The sequence below is a fragment of the Oryza glaberrima genome, chromosome 10, assembly GCF_000147395.1.
Source record: "Oryza glaberrima chromosome 10, OglaRS2, whole genome shotgun sequence".
NCBI classification, from domain to species: Eukaryota; Viridiplantae; Streptophyta; class Magnoliopsida; order Poales; family Poaceae; genus Oryza; species Oryza glaberrima.
Window position 1 is genome coordinate 18745308 of NC_068335.1, and position 27865 is coordinate 18773172.

At 39.0% G+C, this 27865-nt stretch overlaps 2 protein-coding genes across 2 annotated transcripts; one reads left to right on the forward strand and one right to left on the reverse strand.

Annotated features, from left to right (window-relative positions):
• The first annotated feature begins 6929 nt into the window (after positions 1–6929).
• On the forward strand, positions 6930–12393 carry LOC127752455 (uncharacterized). The gene is made up of 8 exons (XM_052277833.1): positions 6930–7491; positions 7598–7786; positions 7907–8026; positions 8174–8238; positions 8398–8542; positions 9017–11050; positions 11617–11738; positions 11840–12393. Exons 1-8 carry the CDS (start codon positions 7405–7407, stop codon positions 12024–12026), a joined length of 2949 nt encoding a protein of 982 aa, XP_052133793.1. The 5' UTR covers positions 6930–7404; the 3' UTR covers positions 12027–12393.
• A 6483-nt stretch (positions 12394–18876) lies between these two features.
• Positions 18877–19328, reverse strand: LOC127752456 (probable non-specific lipid-transfer protein 2). The gene has a single exon (XM_052277835.1). It carries the CDS (start codon positions 19277–19279, stop codon positions 18977–18979), a length of 303 nt encoding a protein of 100 aa, XP_052133795.1. The 5' UTR covers positions 19280–19328; the 3' UTR covers positions 18877–18976.
• Between the last annotated feature and the right edge of the window lie 8537 nt (positions 19329–27865).

The following is a 27865-nucleotide window of genomic DNA, read 5'->3' on the forward strand; positions in this document are numbered from 1 at the left end:
TTTGGCTTCAGCTGATGAAGTAGTATCGAGCAAGTGATGAAGTTGAGCTGTATAATTTTAATTTATCTGGCCCCGCGTGTCAGTGACTATCGTTGATGAGTTTGTCCAGATGCATTAATTTGCTTTTCGATCGACAGTTATCTACGCGAACCGTACTGACTAAACTACGAGTATGTAGTACACTGTACGGTTAATCTAAAATTCAGTATAGTAGGAGTACGAAATTTTCGAAAGTAATTATAGGCTTTAGGTTTCCGTACGTAGTTCTGGTAGAATTGGAGGCAAAAAGGCAAAAATCAGTGGTAGTTCAATCCTCGATCAGTGTGTCGGGATGCCTTGATTCTTCGTCAAGTAAACCAAAAAAAAAATGTTCAGCTAGTATACTCTCTCTGTAAATTCAATCCTGCATCCCTAGGATTGTTTTTTAATAGGATAGATTAAAGTATTTTGTCAGGGACAATTTGTTATTGCTGCATATATAAATGCTATGGTCACTACCAGTACCTCTTTTGTGTGCTATTCCAGCAATGTAAACTTGTAGGAGTAATATAAACTAAAACCTCGTAGAATCTAATTGTGTCTACATCTTATGTTTCGAAGTAGCTAGTGCTTATTTAATTGTCATTCATATGATCCAATTGTTTTTATGATAAATATTATTAGATTCGTACTAAAATATAAATGTCTACCTTATAATGCTGTAACATCAATATCGTAACGTCAACACTGGTACATCAATCTTTTTTCAGTAACTAATTAAATAAAAATATGTAAAAATTTTACATATATAAATTAACTAGAAGAACTATGTACACTTAAACGAAATACAGGTATGATTATGTCATACTTTGTAGCAACAAAGCCTAGAGGTTAACATCTAAACCGACAGAGAAACCACTGTCGGCCGAGGCATCATGAGCAGAGGATCCAAGCCTCCATCCAACCCATCCATCCACCCATTGAAGCTGGACCCTCTGCTTTTAGAAAGCGTTTCCAGCTGCTAATTAATCAAAACCTTTTCTCTTGCTAATCAGCAGGGACCATCCATTGCATCGCATACATATCCATATCAATTATCCATTTGCAGCACACACTACCAGCAGCAGCTACATATTCCCTGAATTAATTTATTTCTGAATTTTTTTTTCATTTGGGTGATCTGATCGATCAGCTGCAGCCTGTGTGTATAGCTAGTACTAGTGGTGGTTATCTATGGTTGCACGTGATCGTGAGATTACTGGGTTAATGTGGGGTTTTAGGACCAGCAGATGCCGTAGCTTTTCAACCACAATACCGTGCCAAACAGCTAATTAATCCTGTGTACCACCTTAGCTGTAATAACTGTTTAGTTCAACCCAAACTTGATTGATGCTGCAGCACAGTGATTATTTAAAGTTTTAAACCGTCGTTTTCGTCCAGTGCTATGCACACATTGTTTGTTACTGCAGAGGCTAGAAGTTGTGCTTGCTCTGTAAAAAAAATGTCCGAATAAGTTTTTAGCCAAACATCCTAAAACTATTGTTTGATATGTTAAAAAAATGTTGTTTTGGACATTGACACGGTCTATAATATTTTAAAATACTGGTATATTTTTTTTAACAAATCTACGTATATGGTTTTTATACATCTAATCCAAATTCTGAGAAGATATTCATGTCTAATGCTTTAAAGTATTACACTACAAATCTATATTATGTCAGAAGTTTTCTTTGACAGAATGAATATAATGTACTCTCTATTCTAAAATATAGTAACTTAGTACTGGATTTGATATAATCTGATTAGATTCGTATTACTATATTATGTTAATTTTAAATTTGGTTTGCTATATATTTTAGATAGAGGAAGTATTAAAGTAGTATGTAATCAGTGTTTTTCCAATGGACAGTACATTAATCAACGGTGATGGCAAGTGCAGCTATTTTGTTGCCATAACTAGCTTAAACATATCAAGAATGTGCTGGGCCCACTTATGAGTGAGAGTTGCACACATTTTTTCAATTAAAAAACTATTAACTCTGTAGATGCTACAGGATTCCCAGTCGAGTCATGCCTATTGGTCTTTCCCTTTCACAATTATTTTTTTTATAATCTTCTTACGCTAACCTAAGATTGGATTAGTTAGGTCCCCATATGGTTGGTTTGCCTAGCCCCAATCAATCAATATATTTGAGCTGGTTTTCAGTACTGCTCCCTCTCACAATAAGTAAATGATTAGCCAAAATTTAATTAGGTTATATATACATCTCCAAACAGCTGGCATTAACCAAATTCATGTACTGTTTAGACCTACTAATTTGCATTGTGCTACTGTCATTTAAAATAATTCCTCGAGAGACAAATCTCTACACGTATGATTTTTATATGATTCTATATACGACTGTGTACACCTATAGAATATATCTCTTGTTTGTGGATGAAGCAAGTACAGTGTGTGTGTGAGAGAGAGAGACTGTGTTGTATAGTAGTCAAAGGTGTTCAGTCAATTAATTAGTGGCCTGATTAAGCTAAGTGTACATGAAGAAAACACATCAGCTACGCACCGACAGTTTCAGTAACTAGGATGGTGTTTTTATCAGAAAAAATGCAGGGGCCCCATATTTAGATCAGGGAAAAAAGATTATTGGATTTTTCTGGAGAAGCTAGCTCAAAAGTCAAAATAAACTGATGGCTCTTATAAAAAGTGGAACAAAAGAAAATACATAATAGATGGTTGGAGATGAGTTTGCATGATGCACGACTGCATCACCGACTAAATAGAAAACTAGTAATAAATATACTAGCACATAAGCATTACATTGGAGGGAGAAGCACTCTTTTTCTATAATAATCAGCTACAAATTGTGCTGCAACCACTCTCTACCTTTTAGTTTCTGTTAGCTAGCACAAAACATTTAAAAAAATCTAGTACATTATTCTTCTTTATGTTATATCTTTATAAGTCAATCATAGGTTATTTTACTACATGGTATAGGCATTTCTACGTTTAACAGTATAAATTAAATGTTCTGAACTTAGGTGAGCCTAACTATAGTGATCGTGTTTATAAGAAAAACTGTGCGTGAAAGGGCATGTAGCCTAGTGGTTGAAGTGACATGAGTAGCACCCAAGGTCCTGAGTTCAAATCTCCATAGAAGTGAATTTCAGATTGGGTTATTTGAGGGCTAAGTTTCCTATTCGATAGGTTAAGTTCATGATTAAAATGGCTGCATATATCCGGTTAGATATAGAGCCCGGCTAAAAAAATGTTCATGATTAAAATGGCTACATATATCCGGTTAGATATAAAGCCCGGGTAAAAAAAATATCCTTCTCGAAAAACTGTGCCAGCTTTCACCCTTTTGAAGGAAGAATAAAATGTCCTTTGTTATTTTGTAACTAGAGTTGCAAGAATAACTTTCTGCTATTTGTCCATTTCATTCATATATCAATTAGTACAATTAACCACCAACAAAGAACGGAGAGCTAATTATATCAATAATACACTAATTTATGGTTGATATCATATGATTATTCAAGTAACCATGTGTACGATGTATATATACAAGTAGGAAAAAACCACCGGTATATATAGTACACTAGTACCACTACTCTGTTTGAGCAATGTACTAGATAGTAGTAGATACTAGCTGTTTGGATATGCTCCTTCTTTAGATGTACATACGCACCATGTGTGTACATGTGTAAGAATACCTTTCCCTTTTTTGGGTATACGTGCTGTTGCTGTGTTCATCAAAGCAGATCACATTCGGGATGGATGGATGGATGAAAGAACTTGCTGAGGTTGGTTGCCAGCAAAAGCACGACGAAAAAACACAAAAAACCAATGCACGCCGATCGCGTTGTAAAAGGCGACGGATGGATGGATAGGAGTAGATCAGTGCAGAGCAACCTCCACATGCGCCAAGGCCCCCCAGGCACCATGCCGGGGCTGCCGCGTGGGACCCACCTGTCAGCCACACAACCGGCCCCCAGCAAAAGATGCCCTAAGTAGTAGTAGGGCGAATAAAATACTCCATCCGTTCTAAAATATACTCCGTAAGAGATTTCAGGTGAATTTAACACATTCTAATACTGTCTGTCCGGATTCGTAGTACTAGAGTGTGTCACATCCACCAAAAATCCCTTTATTTTTACTACCGAGGGAGTAAGAAAGTTATCAATATATAGTTAATTGAGTTTTAATTATTATAAATTATAAAAAAGCAGATTTATTTGATATTTTAGAGTAACTTTTTTATAGGAAAATTTCACATAAAACACAACGTTTTAATGAAAACCAAAGGTAGAATTTGCCTGAATCAGAAAAGAATTCAGGTGAGGTGAGGTCACACAATGACACAACCTGCGAAGGCCGGCATGGACAAGCACAGCTAGGCTCACCTGAAATCCTTCCTACCCATGATCTGACCCATCGTACGTGCACCATTTCTCGTCCTCGTCTGAATTGTTCTTGTCGAGTTGTAAGCATCATCGTTGTGCTTTTGCCTGCTTGCCATGGCTCATGGCTGGCTGCATGGTTCCACCATGCTCCATTGCCTCCAGAATTTGGGGAGCATGCACGGTTGGATGGGTCATTGGTGGTGTAAGAGCAGGTACAATAGCAGGCTATAAGTTAGCTACAAATATATTTTAAGGAGATAAATAAAGAGAGGGAAGAGCAGTGGACTACAGATTTGTAGCCAGCTGTAGCACAGACTCTAAGACGCAGTGTATATATGATAGGTGGGATCATGTATTAATAGTGTAGTATGTAACTATTGTATAAATGAGCTACTAGATTGGCTATAGATGAATTGGAGCTAGTAATTGGCTATATTATTAAACTTGCTCTAATGGTGTTGCTGGGATTGGGGATTGTCTATACGAAACTAATTAATTGTGTTTGTTGGGATTTCATTTTGTAGGTGGTTACGCTGCGATGAAATGTACATCCATCGACCGTGGCTTTGTGTACGAGGTGTTGCTTGCAATCGGATGTGTATGCGTTTGATAAGTTCTTCTGCATAGTAATTAATTTGATATTTGTTACATCATCATTTACTGATTAGTTTATCTTGATCGTCCTTTTTTTTTTCCATTCATTGAAGATGGATGAAATTTTTTCGAGGAAGATACATATAAATTAATTAAGTATCACAAAGTTGAAAATATATTTTAAATGGTTATTTAAAGAAATTTGTATGCATAAAATTTTAATAAAAATCTCATCATAAATTCGGGGAAGTGTGTTGCATTAATCCACCATTTTATTAATTAGATAAAAACACAACTTTAAATAACACTCTTAAATTAAATAATATTTCAACGTGTTTTATGTACTCTATTGAAAAAGACAAGAAGTAATGTCATCATTGCCACCGCTCTAAACTTCAATGACATCATATGCTTCACTACATTTTGACCTCAAACATAGACTACCCATTACACTTCCACATTAATACCCTCAATGAATCCTTTCCAATGCTCGCAACAAACTACAAAACTCCAACACATTTTCAACAGATTCGTGAAGGTTTCATCGATATCCTATGAAATGCAACCACCAAACTCCCCTCCCCTAATCTCACCCAATGACAGCAAGATCACACCATTGCGATTTGACATCAACATCGACCACACTTAGAGCAAGTTTAATAGTATAACCCACTACTAGCCCCAAATCATCTATACCAACGTAATAGCCAATTCATACAATAGTTGCTTACTATACTATTAATACCTGGTCCCACCTGTCATACACACATTACATCTTGAAGTCTGTGCTGCAGCTGGCTACAGATATGTAGCTCACTGCTCTTCTCTCTTCCTTTATAGCTGGCTTATAGCCTACTATTGTACCTGCTCTTAGCACACATTAGTAATTTGCGAGAAGATATTTCATGCTACTCACTCCGTCAACAAAAAAAACACCACTTCTAGTAGTAATAGGATAAATTAGTAGTGTGCTTAAATAAGATATATTTTTTAGTAGTACGGGATGTGACAACTATAAATTTTGGATAGAAGGTTTGTTAAGATTCGTAATATTAGTATATGTCATATCTTATACTAGATTTGTTTTTTTATTGAACAGATAGAATACTTCAATTAAATGCGTATTGGGAGCAGTATAATTTACTTCAGAAACAAACTTTTTACTAGGCAAATGGATGATGCTAGTACAAGATGGAGGCAGTAACTCCAAAGAGGAGAGGAGGGGAGGCTTAGGTCTCAAGCAAGTACAATAAGCCACTGACAAATCGATGGATCCAAGAACCCAACACCCAACATCGATCCCCTTCACGCAGAGCAACCGTTGCCGTCGGCAGGTCCACGCAGCTGCAGACGACCGCTGCTGCTGCAGCTGTGACGCTCACGCAACGCAACGGCTGTACTCCTATACTACTGCAACTGCAGTTGAGACTTGAGACTAGACTCGATTTCGGGAAAAAAAGAAGAAGAAAAGATCGATCTTTTTTTTTTTTTGCACGATTAGGCCATTTTTAAGTTAATGAGATGTCTGCATTAAATAAGCTGTCATCTAAGATGAAAGATAACGTGGTAAGTGAATAAATGAGAAAAGGGAAGGAAACCAGATCTTGCTTGAGACATGGTTTCTACACATCCAAAACATCATGTATGATAAGTATCATTAAATTTAATTTAAGTAAAAAAAGTGGTGTTTGCATTGAAAGAGTGGTGTCTAGTACTAGTTTCTTGATAGTGTGACTTTATAAAAACTATATCTTAGTGTTTTGGGTTGGGACTAGCCTTATATTTCTTAAAAAGAAAAGTTTCTTTGTGTAATATCTGAAAAAAAGATTGTTTTTTTTTTGTGTATAGTAGTGTGCTCGTCTCTTGCACAGTTCCACCAGACTCCATCGCCATCGCCAATCACACTCTCTGTTAGCTCTAATAAACCCCTACTGCTACTACTAGTCCATCGCCCCGAACAATTGACCGCCATTTTTATAGCCCTCAGAACCTTCTCTTTCTTGTTCTTCTCTTCTTCCCCCTAAACCCCCCCACAAATCACAGAGAGAGAGAGAGAGAGAGAGAGAGAGAAAGGGACCAAAAGCAGAGCTCAAGTAGTAGTAGTAGTAGAGAGAGAAAATTCAGTTGATCTCTCTCTCTCTATCTCTCTCTTTCTCTCACTAGATCTGTGTGGCTTGCTTTGCTGTTGCCGTTGTTTTGCTTTGCCTTGCCTTGCTTGCCGTTGCTGGCTGTGTCAGTGTGCCACCCACTCGCTCACTTGCTCGCTGTCTTGCTCTTCGTCTTCCTCCTCTCGCTGTAGCAGCTAGCAATGTCACGGCGTCGCGCGGAGGCGGAGGCATTGCAATGCGGCCGCCGGTGAAGAAGAAGCTTAGCGCCGCACAGGCGACCGAGCTGTGCCTTCTTCTTGGTTGAGACTGATTGGTCGGGATGTTCAAGTCGGCGCGGTGGCGCGGCGGCGGCGGGGGCGGGGGGAAGGCGAAGGCGGTGTTCAAGCTGCAGTTCCACGCCACGCAGGCACGGATAATTAATTTGCTCGCCGCGACGAGCGAAGAATTTTTGTTGTTGTTGATTTGTTGGTTTTGTGATGATGATTTGGGTTGGTTGGGTGGGTTGATTTCAGGTGCCGGAGGTGGGATGGGAGGCGATGATGGTGGTGGTGACGCCGCGGGACGCGGGGCGGCCGACGGCGAGGACGGAGAGCGCGCAGGTCGCCGACGGCGCGTGCCAGTGGCCCGCCCCGGTCTACGAGGCCACCAAGCTCCCTTCCTCCGGCAAGGACAAGATCTACCAGTTCCTCGTCTACGACACGGTGCGTTCCCTCTCCTCGCCGCCACCGCCCACCGCCACCGACACCGCCATTACTCACCCCCCCGCTTCTCGCTTGCCCGTCATGTGCTCGACGATTTGTCTCACCCGCCGCACAATGCAGGGCTCGACCAAGGCGGCGCTGCTCGGGGAGGCGACGCTGAACCTGGCCGAGTACGCCGACGCGTTCAAGCCGTGGATCGTCACGCTGCCGCTCAGCGGCAGCCCCGGCGCGCAGCTGCACGTGAGCACCTCGTCCCAATCTCACCTCAATCTCTCTCTCTCTCCCTTAAAAAGGATCGGCGATTGTTTTTCCTGTGAGCTTTGACGGCGACGCGCTCGCGGTGGTTCTTGGGGGGCTCATGTTGGTGGTGCTTGTACCCTGTGACAGGTGACCATCCAGCGGGTGGTGGGTGGTGGCGGCGGCGGCGGCGGTGGGTGCGGTGACGACGCCAGGTGGGTGTGTTGCTGGTGGTTGTTTAATCTCGACCATCTCTTCTTCTCCTTCTTCTTCTGCGGCTGCCGCAGATTTCGCCATTGCTGCTGCTGCATTGTGCTCTGAGCTCAACCAGATTTAGGCATTTGAGGTGAATGATTGTTCTTGCTGTGTGGCAGTGAGAACGGCGGCGACGTGTCGCCGGTGGTGGCGAGGACGCCGCCGAGGAAGACGCTGCAGAGCCAGCTGAGCCGGTGCGAGGACGAGGAGGCGGAGAAGGCGAGGGCGGCGGCGGCGGCGGCGGATGCGATGAGCCCTATGCAAGTAAGGATTGGAGGTGTTCTTGAGAGCTTTTCCTTTTTCGTGCATCATCATTGCATTGCTTTGTTTCGTTTTGGTGATGGATAAAAAAGAAGGCTTTTGGCATGCAAAGAAGATTGCAAAAGAAAAAGAGGGGAAAGGGAGCTTACATTTTTGTGATTGATCATTTGGGAAGTTTTTGTTGATGTGTGATTTTTCTTTTTTGTTTGAGATCAGAATTTTTCATGCTGAACTGTCGAGATCAGAATTTCTCTTGCTGAACTTGAATCGTACTGTTTTAATTTTTTTTTTGTTGCTGTGTGATATTTTTTGTTTGAGATCAGAATTTTTTGTGCTGAACTGTTTGAGATCAGAATTTCTCTTGCTGAACTTTAATCATATCGTTTCACTTTTTGCTTGAGAAGGGTGAGATTTTGGCACTGAACAATGGATGTAGGATCTGACTTTCGCCTGTTTTTGTGGTGATCTCTTTTACAGGACGGATTGGTGATAAACAAACCTCCTGGGATGAGGTTTTCAGCGAGAAGAAACATGCGTGGGCCTGTCGATCACCTTCACAATTCCAACAGCTTTGATGCCATTTCGGTGTCGGGTTCAGATGGGAGCTCAGGGAGATTTACCCCCAAAAACAATGCAAGTATGCACAGCACATTTCTTCAGGAGGGCACCAATACCCTCTCACCCCTGAGGAACACATTGACCAGCTCCGGTGACTGGTCGGGAAGCTCAGCTCCCGATGCTAGCACTGACGGGTCAACCAGCAACTCCGGTGAGGCGGGGTTGAGGGAGGCAGAGGATGATGTGGAGAAGCTAAGAAGTGAGATAGCCACTTTGACGCGGAAATTGGATGTCTCCGATATGGAGTTGCAAACACTGAGAAAGCAAATTGTGAAGGAGAGTCGACGAGGGCAAGATCTTTCCAAGGAAGTGGGTAGCTTGAGGGATGAGAGGGATGCTCTCAGAAGAGAATGTGAAGCACTCAGAGGGATGAAAAAGACTATCCATGATGCAAACGGATCTGGTAAAAGACTATCAAGCGGGGAAGACCCGTGGTCGCAGATTGAAGAGCTAAAGCAAGAACTGGGCCATGAGAAGAATCTAAATGGAGATCTGCATTTACAATTGCAGAAAATGCAGGAATCCAACTCTGAGCTACTTCTGGCTGTGAAGGATCTTGATGAGATGCTGGAGCAGAAGAACAAGGAGATATCACTTTTGCATGAAGAAACACTGGAGGATCCCCAGGAGGCTGAATATGAGCTAGCATTGTCAAATGTGCATAATGCTGGACACAAAATAGACATATCTGAAACAAGTTCAGTTCAAGAGAAAGAAGATGAGCTGATGCTGGATGCATTGGCAAAGACAACCGATGGCGTCGCTACCTCTGAACTTCAAAATAAAATTGTTGAGCTGAGCAATGAAATCGAGTTGTATAAGAAGGACCGTGAAGACCTCGAGATGCAAATGGAGCAACTTGCACTTGACTATGAGATCCTGAAGCAAGAGAATCATGACATCTCTTCTAGGCTGGAGCAAACACAGTTGAGGGAGCAGCTAAGGATGCAGTACGAGTGTTCAGCACATTTGTCTATAATAAGCGATCTTGAAGCCAATGTTGAGAGCCTGGAGAATGAACTCCAGGAACAATCCAAAAGATTAGAGGCTGACATACAAGAGGTAACGCGTGCAAAGGTTGAACAAGAGCAAAGGGCCATAAAGGCCGAGGAGTCCCTGAGGAAAGCAAGATGGAACAATGCCACTACTGCTGAACGACTCCAGGAGGAATTCAAGATGTTGTCTTCACAAGTTTCCTCTGCTTTCAGCGCAAATGAACAGTTGCTTATGCAAGCTAGAAAAGAGGCTGCAGAGCTACAGTTACAGAAGGGCCAGTTGGAAGAATTACTACAGAAGGCACAAGAAGATCTTGGATCAATCCAAGAACAACACCGAGTGAAGGTTCAACAGTTACTGACCTTAGTGGATTTCAAGTCAAAGGAGACAGACAGGCTGGTAATGGAGCTTAAAAGCAAGAGTGATGAGTTCCAGAATCAGAAGAGATGCAACGAAGCAAAGTTAAGTGTTCTCTCAGAAGAAATAGATCAACTCAAAGCTAAGATTGAGAATCTGTCAAATGAACGAGACAATCTCTTCAAAGAGAATGAGCAGAAGGACAAGGAATTAGCTGCAAATTGTCAAAAGGATATGTTCTTGCAGGATAGAGATGCTGAGATAGCTTTGCTCAACAATGAACTTGCTTCAATCAAGGACCAAGTGCAGACATATTTAGAGGAGATAAACACTTTAAAAAGTTCAAAGAATGCAAAGGAGGAGATGATCGAGAAGCTGCAATCAGAGATTAGATCGTTGAAATTCGAGTATGACAACCTGAAAATTTTGATGTCCACTAACGACTCTGAGAAACACAACCTTGCTTCCCAAGTGCTGAAGCTTCGGAGAGCCCTTGAAAGCAGGGAGGATGTGAAACAAAATGGTGTCAAATCAGATGAGGTAAATATTGCATAATCAGATATTTCTGTAGCACAAATAGTTCTCTAACTCTCCTTTTTAAGTTTCTTCATTGAAATTCCTTCCATGCTTTTCTCCATCATATCTATAACCAAATCAGGTTTAAGTTGTTAGGGACAATTGAATTGCTCCAAACACAACTAACAGAAACTTGTTAGAAGAAAATGATACAAGTATTCCTTAAGACCACACAATTGAACAAGTAGGTGTAACTTCCCTTTCGTATTGAAGTCAGCATGCTGGGCTACTCTTAAAAACTCATGTAGTTGCGAGTTGTGACCACAGATAAGTAGGACTATCTTCTATAAGAATTTTTTTCATGATTTACATCCTTTTGCACATGGGGAGATAAATTTGTTTTTATTCACCATTCAGTTGTACAGATCCCTTCTGATAGGTAGGGGATATCTTTATGAATAGAGGTCCCCGCTAACTAGGATATGATATTATATATTTGTTGAGCTGCCTGTCCTTTACATACCAATGCTTAGATTGTAATCATACGCTTTGGTACCTAGAAAGTTACACACAATGTTGTGTTTTTTCAGGACAACCACCATGCTACTTCTAAGCGCATCAAGCATGACGACGGCACCACCGGGAGCTGTAACGTGCTGCCAAGCACCAACAGACACAATGCAAATGGTGACTGCAATGGGCATGACAGGAGGTATAATCTACACTCATAGCAAAACTTTACCTTTCTATAATTCAGCACCACATGGTCCATTGCTGACAGACTTTGCCGGTGGCAATTATCAATCAATGTAGGGATGCAGCTCATGATCAGTCGGTAAAGGAGCTGGAAATCCTGAAGGAGAGGAACACTGCACTGGAGGAAGAGCTCAAAGAACTGCACGGGCGGTACTCGGAGATAAGCCTGAAATTCGCGGAAGTCGAAGGCGAGAGGCAGCAGCTGGTGATGACGGTGCGCGCCCTGAAGAACTCCCTGAGGTGATCTTGATCTATGCTCCTCACACACGTTGTAGTACAAAAGATTTAGATGATACCCCGGAGGGTTTTGTATAGGCAGGCAGCTGGATGAGCTGTATGAAATGAGGACAATATCTAGGTGCTCTGCAGAGGCCACAGGTACCCAGGTTAGCAGGGTGTGGTCAGTCACAATACACAGCATTGTAGATCTCCCCCCACAATAATATTTCTTTCTTCTTCTTCTTCCTCTTCCTCTTCCATTGGTGTGTGTAACTGTAACATGAATTAGCTTCTCATCTAGAGTGTTGTGTTGTATAATTCCTGATGCTTGGCTTTTGTTGTGAAGAAAGAAAAGTGATATAAGAAAATATGGTGTGACCAGTTCTACTTAAGGGGTATGCTCCAAAATTCTGGTGGATGATGGATTATGGGTGAAACTAAAGGTTATGATAATTATTCGAGAGCTGAGATGAAATAACTAAATATTGAAAAGTTGAAAGTTTGTTTAGATAGATTTCTAAGAGATACTGATGCAGAAGTTTTGTACAAAACCGTAAATTTAGGAATTTAGGAAACATGCTGTGAGCCCATCCATTATCTATAAGCGGAAAATAATGCATTGGCGAAAAATAATTTACCTGATTGATAGCTTGTTGTTTCGTCAGATTTACTGTGGCTTAGATCAGCAGATTCATCTGGTCCCAAAGCTTATGCACGGTTATTAGAACATCAGAATATTTTCCCAGTTCGTGCAAGAATTAATTAGCAATCTTCTCTGAGATCTTTGCAGTCAGTGGGTACCGTAGTAATGGGCCGTTCATAGGGTCTACTGTCTACTCTCCGTAGGCCCGTAGGGGTGGCCCAAAGCCCAACTCAGTTTGTGCTGAACCGAATTGATGACAATCCTGTTATTTCATACATTATTATGACTCGTGGCACATAATTGCATATTTAATTATTTAAATATTTTTATAAAAATTGCATTTATTCAAATCTCAGTTAATTTTAGTAACAAAGGGTAAAACTATCAATCTCTGTCTAGAGCTCAATAATTAAAAGTTCATACACATTCAATTTTAAAAATTTTAAGTAAATTTATACTCAACAAGTATAGGCGCAGAGTCTTGTTAAACTTTAGATCCATAATATCTGAATTATGTAAAAACCAATTATAATACTTAGTTTTTCTTTTTGCAACTCTGGCTATAAAATATGGGGTTTTCTAAAATGTATTCTTTTTAAAATATTACTGCTTCCATATTTAAATATATGACACTGTTGATATATTTGGTTTAGGTGTGTAACTTTGGACCACTATTTTTCTTAGAATATAATTCTAATTGTAGCAAAACTATAATATTATGAAAGAACCTATAAAAAAAATCTACACACATCGTTTTTATGTTTCTAGACTCAAAAAATTTAGGAGCCGTTGATGGTTAAAGTTTCAAAAAGTTTGATTGAATTGAGTCAATTGTGTTACTTTTCCATGGGGGATTATCCTACGTAGGCATATTTTGATCACTTTATCAAAACAAAATTTATAAAAACGGAGTATGAATTAATCAAGGTGATGTTTAACTTATATTGCTCTGCTATCAGAAAAACAATGCAATGGTGAGTAACTTTGTGATGGTCTTAATTGGTAGTATTATCAGCAGGTGATTTTAAACATTGATTTATAAATTCTGCTATAAATAAAAAAAAATTCTGATATTGATAAATTGAGGTGGTGGCATATCTATATTGATTCCACGGGAAACTATATATTTTGATCCCTCGAGGGGAACGAGATGTTCCCTTGTTTGTTTAAAAACCATTTGATCAGTTATAAAAAATTCTAAAAATTTTGGTAACACTCATACAACATTTATACATCATTATGTGAAATCTTAGGTCCAAACTCAACTTACATGTCAAAGATATAAACGGATAAATTCAGTGTATGAATAACAATGTACTGTTTACACCTAAATTTAATTTTTCCTTAACATGTAGGTCGAATTTGAGCTTATTTTTGGTGGACTAACAAATATCACTATAATCTAAACAATCATTTTTTTTCATAATTTTCACAATTATTTATATTGGATTTTTTAAATAGTTTTTGATAATTATTTATATTGGATTTGAAAGAAAAAAAAGATACACGGGAGGATATCTCAATTCTCTCGAGGGATTAGGATCCATCCCCTCAATTCGACTAAGATTTTATTACTATTACTTCTCCTGTACATAGTACTGTACCACTGCCCAATTGTGTCGTGCCATTTCGAACATGCGGATTTTCACATCGTTAAATTTATTTATTTGTCAGCGAAGAGAACGGTTATTAAATAGGAGTACTAGCATTGTACATGCCATAACAGTATTGCTAAAATATGCCGCCTCAATTCGTGACTGATTTATGGGCTTGTATGCGTACGTCTGCTAAAAGTATTGCTAAAAATCTGCAGCCACAATTCGTCACTGAGGCTTGCATGCGTACCCCCGTATATCTTGCCGTCACAGGCATATGCAGACATATGTATCCCTCCACTTGCATGCATACGTCCGTATATCTTGCCGTTAGAGACATTTATATTAATCTATTTTTTAAAAAATAATTAATAATTAATTAATCATGTGCTAATAAATTTATTTCGTTTTCAGTACGCAAGGGATAAGTTCCCGACACAAAGCAAATAACTCAGACTTAGTCATCTTCTCGTGCCTGCGCTGCACAACCTTAGACGATGTCGTCCTGCACCTAATCCACAGAGTCACTGAACGTGATAGCACCAAGGACAAGGATCTGATCTCTGCTTGGATCGCGCAACTGGCTGACATGATTTGCTGTCTATCATGGCTATTTCTGGATCCACATCACCAGAATGGAAGGCTTGGGGTGGGTTCTACAAATTGATGTTAAACATTGTAGCTATATCGAGCCAAAGTTTTGTACACCTTGTATAAACTGCAGCATCGAACTATAGTGAGAGCTGCACTTAACATTCATCTACGTACCACGATCAGGACTCTGTTCTTAGAGCTTGATGTCGTCTTTAAATGAAGAAATTTCATGGTATCTATCTATTTATTATATTATATCATTATAAGATAACCTTGAAACACGTCATCATATTCGTTTAGGGGATTTGGTGCTTTAAGATTTTGACGAGATGAGTTCGAGGCAGATTTTCTGATGACGACTTCTATGATTGCCCTAGCCTAGGAGATATGACCCAACCGACGTTTACTTTTCTCCAAGTCAAATCCATCACTTTTCCGGTCTTTGCTGCTACGTCGTCGATATTTCCTCCAACATACTCCCGCCGAGAACAACATATCGACCACAAAGCCTATTTGCAATCTTCATCAAGACATTAATTGTCACTAAAGATCTTCCGAGGAGGGATACCCCGATGACTTTAAGCTTTGGGAGATATCCGACCGAAGTATGTTCCCCTTTATATCGGAACCATCACTGTCTGACAATTCAATCTATTAGGACCGAAAAAGCTTCAGGACACTACTAGTGCGGAGAATATCAGTTCAATATTATCAATCACAAGACCTCGATCATTGTACTGCCAACTGCAGGGGATAGCCGCTCTCCTTGTCTTATCTTTTTTTAAAAAAACTTAAACATATATTAAAGCAACAGATCAAGGAGGCAAGCCCCCGTACATCGCCAAAGGGAATGGCTTAAGGCAAAGATCCAACAATATCGACAGAGGAGAAAACTGCACTAAGATCGTAAACTTCCTATTGAAACTAAATAACAGAGGTGGTGCAAATTGACAGGGAGCTATGGCAATACCGCGACGGTTATAACCTTAGGTCTCTTTTAATGTGTAAACCGCTTAACAAACCGATAATCCCCACTCCTAATTGGCTTCATATTGATCGACGGGACACAGGAGTATACGGCATGAATAAGGACCACAGAACCAGCCGCCGTGCATGCATCATGGATAGTCAAGGCCAAACAGTGGTCAGGAAGCCAACCCAACACTCGCATGCATTATAGCCAAATGATCAGTCAACATACACGGGTGTCGCTAATGGGCGGGTGATTGTTGTGGGCGTTCACCCCCCATCCCCCCTAACACGCTCCTCTCTCCCTTCCTTCTCCCCTTCTTCTCTTCCTACTACACCATATTTTTTTAAAAAAAATAAAAAACACAAAGTTAGAAAAATTTATGTATAGAAATACTATATATAAAAAATATTTCAATTCAAATTCAAATTTAAATCGGATATATAAACTTTTGACTTATAAACTTTGGGTTATAAACTTTAGGTGTATAAACTTTAGATGTATAGAAAATACTATATACAAAAAATATTTGAAGTCAAATTTAAATTTGAATCGTGTATAAAGAATTTTGACTTATAAACTTTGGGTCTCTAAACTTTAGGTCTCTACACCATAATTTTTTTAAAAAAAAATAAAAAAACACAAAATTAGAAAAACTTATGTATAGAAATACTATATATAAAAATATTTGAATTCAAATTCAAATTTAAATCGGGTATATAAACTTTTGACTTATAAACTTTGGGTTTATAAACTTTAGGTGTATAAACTTTAGATGTTTAGAAAATACTAAATATAAAAATATTTGAATTCAAATTTAATTTTGAATCAGATATATAAACTTTGGGTCTCTAAACTTTAGGTGTATAAACTTTAGATGTGTAAACTTTATATGTTCATACTTTAGGTGCATAAATTTACTAAAATAGGAAAGTAATGCGGTGCTTAAAAAAAGAAACCACATGGAGGAGGGGGTAATCACTCGGGGTGATTGATCGCCCATTAGGCTTTTCTAACGTATACGGTATAAATAGAGTATGATTGCCACCTAAGTTCCCCTTTGCTATGTGTACTCACAAGTGTACCTAGAAACTTCATTATCTCCAAAGAGTACGTGCGCATGGGCCGCGTAATTAGTAGATTGGTTTTGTAAATTAATCTTCTATAATCTCATAGATACATCCGATATGTATGTAGACATGTAAGTGATATTTTATATACCATCAATCGTACCTTTTCCAAATCAATAATTTAATTTATTATGTTTATCTAGAACAATTTATTTTATATAATCTTTTGTACGAGAGTATTCTATAGTAGGCCGACTACAGTCTAATACCTACCTCGTCAGTAGTACTAAAACTTGCCAAGGTAACGTGGAAAAAAAATGTGGTCGAGTTCATCACACATGGGCTTGAGGCTCCAACACAGCACCTTACTGTTCGATACAGAGGGAACACCTTGAATTTTGTTAAGTGTCGGCGATAACAAAGGGCGAGCCGCAGATAGGTGAGCGAAAGGGCGAGAAAATAGTAGGGAGACGGTGTTTGCCATGGGAGGGTGAGCCAAGGTGTGACAAAGGAGTAAGACAACGACAATGGAGCCCTTGCAATGATAAAACTCGAATTTGCAAAGTGCCAACGATAACTAAGAAGAGTAGCGGCAGGCAGAGGGGTGGCAAATGAGTAGGGATGAGGCGACAATAATAAGGTTCGATTGTTTAAGTTGCCAATGAAAACAAATTGGAGGGGGAGCGGTCTAGCGAGTGGAACCCTGACGAAAATGATGATAAGGAAGAGAAGGGGTGGATGAGCGAAAGCCTGATGAAGGTAATGATGACAACAAAGAGAAGGGGTGGGTGGTAGGGAAGTAGAGGTGCACGTGGCAAAACAATAGGAAGGTGGCCATAGGCAAGGCACCTAAAAACTATAAAAATCAAACCTTTGACTTTTAAAGATTGTGATGTCAACGAAGAGGAGTGACATAAAGCAAACAAGCAGAAGGGTGCTAACGACTGGCGGAACTTCTAAAAATTATTAAAAGGGTGATGATACGGTTTGATTTTTAAGGTCTCGGTAACAATAGAGAGGCATGCGACGATGGTAGTCGGACCAATGAAGGGGGTGGACATGTGAGCGAGCAGGGCTAGCAGATAACATGCATCATAGGGACTCACTAAGGATTGAAGTCCGAAGGTGACAGGGAAAGGGACATCGGACTAGCCCCCATCGATCCCCGCCCAACGCTGCCGTCCACCAAGTCTGCCACCACCGCCAGTCCTCACCATCGGTGAGAGAGGAAGGGACATGGATTAGATGGTTGTTACGGGTTGAGATGAACAAGTATGCAGAGAAATTAAATAAAAGATAGTTGTAACTTGCTGAGATACAGAATTATGTGGAAAGCTCAATCTTGGAATAAATTTTGAATGCTCAAGATGTGAATTCATTACCTGTTCTTTAGGTGGACATAAGACCACCAGTAAAGTTATGGTGGTGGAAAAGGTTGACAGTTGGATAAATTTCGATGGAAAAAAAAGAGAGTATATTTTTCCTTTTCGAGAAGTACGGAACACTCTTTGAAGACTGAGGAAGAGTGGATTTTTTTTTCTCCATGCAAATTGGATGCACATACACACATTCACACAATCCAGAACTGATATATTTTGCGCATGCGTTTCCAGCACGCACTACAGTTTACAGACGTGAAGAGAAGTGCATATAGCTCATCGTGGTTTTGATCAGACGGTTGCTCTATCTATAGTCCATACGATCCAAGTGTTCAAATTTTTGGACGATTATGTTTATGAGAAATTTGAGTTGAGAGATCGATAGACAAACTTGAAAACACAAATCATCTTAGAATACTCATTAACTCTTAAAGTAGCATTTCACGCTCCCACAAGATCGGAAATTAGAAACTCAAACTTAAATCCCAGAAGACACCTCATTGATCAACCAAACACGGGTGCATTAATCGATCCGTAATTTATGTATTCAAACACACATTCTTTATTTTATTTAATCATGCAGTACACCATATATTTATATATATATATATATATATATGCTTCCACACATCGTCCTTTATTTTATACGAGCACATAAGACACCATATATTTATATATGCTGCCACACATCATGGCCAGCACCAGCGAACGGCGGCGATGGAGCCTAGCCGCAGTTGGGCAAGGGGATGCCGCAGGCGGCGATCATCTTGCGTGCGTTGGTGCTGTTGATGTAGGACGCGTACATTGGGTCTTTCGCGTACTGGCAGAAGCACCCCTGTTGTGCTTTCAGGCTAGAGCAGCACGACGCCGACGGCGCCGTCCCGAAGAAGATCGGGGCCGCGCATGGCGACAGCAACCCGGGGTCGCACTGTGGCGGCGGCGGCGCCTGCGCCACCACCACCGCCACAGCTGCCGCCGCCACTGCCACCAGCAGAAGCATCTCCATCGCAGCCGCCCACTTGGCCATTGCTCGAGCTAGCTAGTTTAAGAACCGCTTGGTTACTAGCCGAATGTGATCGAATGTGGTCGATGTGGTGTAGGGGAAGGATGCACGCCTCGGGTTTTTATAGACGAGAGGTGTTGCAGAAAGCAGACCGTTTCGTGTATAGTTTAGACTTTACCATAACGGTACTAATGCTACAACTGTTCTAGCTGAACGGAGGAAGAATGAATGAAGAAGAAAGAGACATGGATCCTCAGATTCGTGCATTTTGGATACTCGTATTTTTACATATATGGGTCTTTTTGACTAGTAACAGTGGATCGAGACGTACACGTGCAGCAAATTGGTCTCTGCCAAATTAATTGGATCACAACACAAGAACAGGATCGAACCCAAGAAAATCGTCCAAGCAGATACAAGATTGCACGCAGGCATCCGTGGGAGCTAGTTCATTTAGTCATCTTATTTGTTTTCTCGTGGACACTCAACACTTTTTACACATCAACATTTGTCAAGCTTAACTTAATTTAAATGTTGTTTCGTTTGAACGTCACAGTCACTCCGCCTGTTTTTAAATAGTCGTTATCGACTATCACTGCGCAACTGGTATCAAGCGTATATATATTTCCAGCTCCATTTTCTCTCTTGGTGCCAGCAACATTGTCATATCCAATGATGCCGGTTGCTTGAGCTTGAGGAGCATCGCCTCCTAGAGGACGCCCTCTCGATGGATATCTTCTTCTTCTTCTTAGGCCCCGTTCGATGCTTCAAAAAAATGAGGAAAATTTTGTGCACATGCAAAATGAGTAAGCTCGATAACACATAATTAATTAAATTTTAACTATTATATATTTAAAAATAAATTAATTTGATTTTTTAAAACAACTTCTACAACGCGCATCAAGCATACGACGGAGCCACCGGGAGCTGTAGCGCGCTGCCAAGCACAATGCAAATGGTGACTGCAATGGGCATGACAGGAGGTTATAATCTGGACTCATAGCAAAACTTTACCTTTCTATAATTCAGTACCACATGGTCCATTGCTGACAGACTTTGCTGGTGGCAATTATCAATCAATGTAGAATGCAGCTCATGATCAGTCGGTAAAGGAGCTGGAAATCCTGAAGGAGCGGAACACTGAACAAGAGGAAGAGCTGAAAGAACTGCACGGGCCGTACTCAGAGATAAGCCTGAAATTCGCGGAAGTCGAAGGCGAGAGGCAGCAGCTGGTGATGACGGTACGTTCCCTGAAGAAATACACAGAGAACAGCTGGTGATGGCTGTTGAGCTGGATGAGTTGTATGAAATGAGGACAATATCTAGGTGCTCTGCAGAGGACACAGGTACCCAGGTTAGCAAGGGTGTGGTCAGTCACAATACACAGCATTGTAGATCTCCCCCCACAATAATATTTCTTTCTTCTTCTTCTTCCTCTTCCTCTTCCATTGGTGTGTGTAACTGTAACATGAATTAGCTTCTCATCTAGAGTGTGTTGTGTTGTATAATTCCTGATGCTTGGCTTTTGTTGTGAAGAAAGAAAAGTGAGATAAGAAAATATGGTCTGACCAGTTCCATCTTAAGGGGTATGCTCCAAAATTCTGGTGGATGATGGATTATGGGTGAAACTAAAGGTTATGATAATTATTCGAAATAACTAAATATTGAAAAGTTGAAAGTTTGTTTAGACAGATTTCTAAGAGATACTGATGCAGAAGTTTTGTACAAAATCGTAAATTTAGGAATTTAGGAAACATGCCGTGAGCCCATCCATTATCTATAAGCGGAAAATAATGCATTGGTGAAAAATAATGTACCTGGTTGATAGCTTGTTGTTTCGTCAGATTTACTGTGGCTTAGATCAGCAGATTCATCTGGTCCCAAAGCTTATGCACGGTGGGACTAGCTAAAAAACTGTCGAGTGTTTTTTAGAAGAAACTTTCAAATCTAACTTAGTATATAATTTCACTAGAACTATACTATAATAATAATAACTTATATATATGTATTAAAATAATATATGCAACTTTATATGTAATTTATATAGAGATAACAATATAGTTATAGTGTAGTTACACTATAGTTACAATGTAAATATAGTGTAACTACAATGTAACTAGCATGTAACTGGAATGTAACTTAGATATAACTTGAACAAATCTACCATAACTATGCAATGATGGGACTAGCTTGTGAAAAGAGGGTTTAGATCTAATAGCAAAATATCTCAGTACAAATCTTAAAGCGGAATCGACGGCTAAAAAATTTAACAGTTTTCACTCAAGAAAACTGTCGACAGTCCTCTAGCAATTCCGATGCAGGGTTATTAGAACATCAGAATATTTTCCCAGTTCGTGCAAGAATTAATTAGCAATCTACTCTGAGATCTTTGCAGTCAGTGGGTACCGTAGTACTGGGCCGTTCATAGGGTCTACTGTCTACTCTCCGTAGGCCTGTAGCGGTGGGCCAAAGCCCAACTCAGTTTGTGCTGAACCGAATCGACGACAATCTCGTTATTTCATATATTACTAGCAAAAAATGCCCGTGCGATACACCGGATGATTACGAAGTGTGTATATTGACCAAAAGTGTTGTTTAGTTTAGCAAAAGTGTCCGTGCGTTGTAACAGGAAGCGTACATATTAGAAAAATATGCAATTAATTAAAATACATATTCGCTGAAATATTTGATATTTTTAAGTAGGTATGTGTATAATTAAATAAATTTATAAGTCAAGCAAGTGTGAGAAATAAAATAAAATGGTTAAATTTAATTTTATTAAATTCTCTATGATTAATTACGCTCTTTAAAATTTTATTGGAATTTTTAGAGCTTAATTGCTAATTTTAATAATACAAATAACATTTAACAATTATTTAATTGGAAGAAGAATAAAAATACTTCCTTTTAGGTTTGCTTCGAAATAAACACATTCAATAACTATAATTGTAATACTTCTGAAAAAATGAAGTACTAAAAATGAAGTTCTCTTTTTCTTCGGCCTGAGGGACGTAAAATAGACTTATTTCCGTCCCTTGCCGGTCGGCCCACAACCTTATGAAAACCCTAACCCTAACCCTAACCCTCCCCCTCCCCCTCCCCCAGCCGAGCCGGCCGCCTCACCCACTCCCGACGCCGCCTCTCCCCCTCTCCCTCTCCCCACCGGCGCCGCTTCCCCTCCCCTCCCCTCCGGCGGCGCCGCTCCCTCTCCCCATCTCCCGCCTCTCCCCTCCCCCCAGCCGGCCGCCTCTCCCACCACCGACGCCGCTTCCCTTCCCTTCTCCCTCCCTTCTCGCCGGCACGGCGCGGCGACGGCGGGGTGTGGCAGAGACGGCGCCCTTCCCTCACGCTAGCTGTGGCGGCGGCGGCGACCTTCCCCACGCTAGCGGCGGTGGTGGTGGCAGTGGCTCTCCTTCCCGTCTCGCTGGCACGGCACAGCGACGGCGGGGTGCGGCGGAGACGGCCGTCCCTCCCCCTCCCTCCCTCTCCCTCTCCCCGTCAGCCTCAACGGTGACGGCGCCCTCTCAACGGCGGCGTAGACGGCGACGACAGCGTCGGCTTCGTCCGAGGGTGGATCCGTCGGCGGTGGCGGCCACCGCGGGCGGATCCGGCGGCGGTGGTGGCGTCGGCGGCCGCCGATTTTTTTTTTCAATTTTTTTCCATGGCTATTGCTAACCGAATCAAATTGCGTACGTGGACGAACGGGACGAAAATAGATTTGACGAAAGGAAAAATACGAATATTTATATTAGTTATATATTATGACTCGTGGCACATAATCACATATTTAATTATTTAAATATTTTATAAATTTTGCATATATTCAAATCTAAGTTAATTTTAGTATATCTGAAACAATATTTTTCAAAGTAACAAAGAGTAAAACTACCAATCTCTGTCAAGAGCTCAATAACATAAAAGTTCATACACATTCTATTTTTAAAATTTTAAGTAAATTTATACTCAACGAGTATAGGCGTGGAGTCTTGTTACACTTTAGATCCATAATATCTGAAGTTATGTAAATACCAATTATAATACTTAGTTTTTCTTTTTTCAACTCTGGCTATAAAATATGGGGTTTTCTAAAATTTATTCTTTTTAAAATATTACTGCTTCCATATTTAAATATATGACACTATTTGGTTTGGGTGTGTAACTTTTGACCACTATTTTTATTAGAATATAATTCTTAGATGAAGCAAAACTATAATATTATGAAAGTACCTGTAAAAAAAAATCTACACACATCGTTTTTATGTTTCTAGACTAAAAACATTTAGGAGCCGTTGATGGTTAAAGTTTCAAAAGTTTGATTGAATTGAGTCAATTGTGTTACTTTTCCATGGGGGAACATCCTATGTAGGCATATTTTGATCACTTTATCAAAACAAAATTTATAAAAACGGAGTACTATGAATTAATCAAGGTGATGTTTAACTTATATTGCTCTGCTATTATAAAAACAAAGCAATGGTGAGTAACTTTATGATGGTCTTAATTGGTAGTATTATCAGCAGGTGATTTTAAACATTGATTTATAAATTCTGCTATAAAAAAATGCTATTGATAAATTGAGGTGGTGGCATATCTATATTGATTCTACGGGACACTATATATATATACATATATATATATATACATATATATATATATATATATATATACATATATATACATATATATATATATATATATACATTCATACATACATACACATATATACATACATACACATATACACATATACACATACATACACATATACACATATACACACACACACACACATATATATATATGTATGTATATATATATATATATATATGTATGTATATATATATATATATATATATATATATATATATATATATATATATATATGTATATATATATATATATATATATATATATATATATATATATATATAGACACACATATATATATATTTGATCCTTCGAAGGGAACGAGATGTTCCCTTGTTTGTTTAAAAACTATTTAATCAGTTAGAAAAAATTCTAAAAGTTTTGGTAACACTCATACAACATTTATACATCATTTCGTGAAATATTAGATCCAAACTCAACTTACATGTCAAACATATAAATGGATAAAATCAGTGTATGAATAACAATGTACTGTTTGCACCTAAATTTATTTTTTTGCCTTAACATGTAGGTCAAATTTGAGCTTATTTTTGGTGGACTAACAAATATCACTATAATCTAAACTTTCATTTTTTTACATAATTTTCACAATTATTTATATTGGATTTTTTAAATAATTTTTTATAATTATTTATATTGGATTTGAAAGAAAAAAAGATACACGAGAGGACATCTCTCGAGGGATTTGGATCCATTCCTTCAGTTCTACCAAGATTTTATTACTATTACTTCTCCAGTAGGTACATAGTACTGTACCACTGCCAATTGTGTCGTGCCGTTTCGGACATGCGGATTTTCATATCGTTAAATTTATTTATATGTCGACGAAGAGAACGATTATTAAATAGGAGTACAACATTGTACATGCCCTAACAGTATTGCTAAAATATGCCGCCTCAATTCGTGACTGATTTATGGGCTTGTATGCGTACGTCCGCTAAAAGTATTGCTAAAATTCTGCAGCCACAAAGTGATTGAGGCTTGCATGCGTTCGTCCGTATATCTTGCCGTTAGAGACATTTGTATCCCTCCGTGGTGTTTGGATTCAGGGGCTTAACTTTAGTCCCTATATTTAAACACTAATTTAGAGTATTAAATATAAACTACTTATAAAACTAATTATATAAATAAAAGCTAATTCGCGAGACAATTTTTTTAAGCCTAAGTAATCCATAATTATAGAATGTTTACTGTAGCATCACATAGGCTAATCATGGATTAATTAGGCTCAAAAGATTCGTCTCGTGAATTAATCCAAGATTATAGATGGGTTTTTATTAATAGTCTACGTTTAATATTTATAATTAGTGTCCAAACATCTAATTTGATAGAGACTTAAAAGTTTTAGTCTTATCTATACAGGGCCTTACTCTTTCGTTTTTCAATTTGCTTGTTAGTCAACGCTATTTTGATATATAATCAACATCGTTAATTAATATTTTGTAACCCATCTCTTACACAATGAATATCAACATAATTATAATGTAATTTTTTAAAAAATTAGATTGTAATTTTCAAAAATTACAATATAATTATAATGTATTTTAATTGTATGTAATTTACAATATTTGACTATTTTTTAAAATTTGTGGTGTCATAAATATAGTTAGTCCCCCCCTAATAAATGGCTCATCAATCTTCTGCTAATCTGTTTGGCCTTCAATGTCATTGTGAATGCTCTACAAAAATGAACAGACTCTATGCTAAATAAACTGAAGGCGTTTGGACATAATCGTACAAATCAATATCTATCGTAAGCGTTTTCACGTGAAATAACACAAGCTGACTGTAAAGGTGTCATTGTCACGTTTGGCCTGTTCAAGTGTGACCAAGATATTGGTTCGAATCATAAGAGCATCCAGTCTGAAGTTAAAATCAAAACTACTCAAAAAAAAAAACCCGAACATAACACACTGTGCCAATTGTGTCAGAGAAAAAAAAATCAAACTTCAAAAGTACTCCCTTCGTCGCAAAATAAATCAACATTGTAGTAGGACATGGCACAACCTAGTATGACCAAATTTGTCGTATTAGTATGTGTCACAACCTAATATGATATTGGTTTATTTTAGGACGGAGGGAGTAGTCGAACTCGACCGACGAAAATTTCTTTGTTGCACATGGCTGTTGGTACACCTGTTTTGAATGCGTATATCCCCGGCTCCATTTTCTCTCTGGGTGCCGGCGACATCGTCATATCCACGGTCACCAGTTTTTTGAGTTGGAGGAACATCGCCTCCTTAAAGAGGTCCTCGACATGCATATCTTTAGGCTTGTGTTGTTTTGTTTAAGTTCCCAACCCAACTCAACCCACTCTTTTTTCGTGTACCTTTTCAAATTACTAAACGATATTTTTCTTAAAAAAACATTCTATATAAAAATTTGCTTTAGAAAATTATATTAAATCTATTTTTTAAAAAATAATTAATACTTAATTATTCATATACTAATAATTAGTCATCTTCTCGTACCTGCGCTACCCAACCTCATCAATGTCGTCCTGCACCTAATCCACAGAGATACTGAACGTGATAGCACCAAGGACAAGGGTCTGATCTGATTGGATCAGTAACTGGTAGACATGATTTGCTGTCTATCATGGCTATTTTCTGGATCCATCACCAGAATGGAAGGCTTGGGGTGGGTTCTACAAATCTATTAACTTATTAAAGGAATAGAAAACGAAGCCGCCACGTTCACTCTCATGGACTAGAAATTCTCATATTAATCAGAGAAAAATAAAAAAAATACGAGTTCATATAGGAACACAATTTTAAAATAGCTGAAATTCGAAATTAAAAATAAGGAATATAGGAAGAAAAAACTAGAGTCCATAACGATATACAGTAGAACTAATGGAAATTCGGAATTAAAAAAATAAGAAAATTAAAAATAAAGGTTAGAGTATGTATAGAAATATAATTTAGAAATAACAAAAATTCGAGTTAAAAAAAGGAATATCAGAAGAAGAATACAGAGTCCATATAGAAATACATTTTAAAAATAACTGAAATTCGGAATTAAAAAAAGACATATTGAAAGAGAAGTTTAGAGTCCATATAGAAATACAATTTAGAAATAATAGAAATTAGGAAATAGAAGTTTAAATTATGTTGTTATTTAAAGATATTTTAATAAAAAAGGAAATATATATGCTATTATATGAGAGAAAACATAAGGATGCTAGCCGCGCAATTTGCGCGGGCCACCATGCTAGTTGATATTAAACATTGTAGCTATCGAGCCAAAGTTTTGTCCTGCTTGTATAAACTGCAGCATCAAACTATAGCGAGAGTTGCCCTTAACATTCATCTACCTCGATCGGGACTCTGTCCTTAGAGCTCGACGTCGTCTTTAAATGAATGAATTTCATGGTATCTATCTATTTATTATATATTATATCATTATAAGACATCATTGAAACGCGTCACCGTATTCGCTTGAGGGATTTGGTGCTTCAAGATTTCGACGAGATGAGTTCGAGGCGGATTTTCTAATGTCGACTTCTATGATCGCCCTGGCCTAGGAGATATGACCCAACCGACGTTTACTTTTCTCCAAGTCGGATCCATCACTTTTCTGGTCTTTGCTGCTACGTCGTCGATCTTTCCTCCAACGTACTCCCGCCAAGAACAACATATCGATCACAAAGCCCGTTCACAAGACCAGGAAGCAATGGTGTCACAATCTTCATCAAGACATTAATTGCCATTAAAGATCTTCCGACAAGGGGTACTCCGACGACTTTGGCTCTGAGAGATATAACCCAATTGGAGAACGGTTCCCTTTAGATCGAAACCATTGCTGTCTGACAATTCAATCTATTGGGATGGAAAAAGCTTCAAGACACTGCTACTGCGGAGAATATCAGTTCAATATTATCGATCACGAGACCTCCATCATCGTACTGCCAACTGCAGAGGATAGCCGCTCTGATCTACT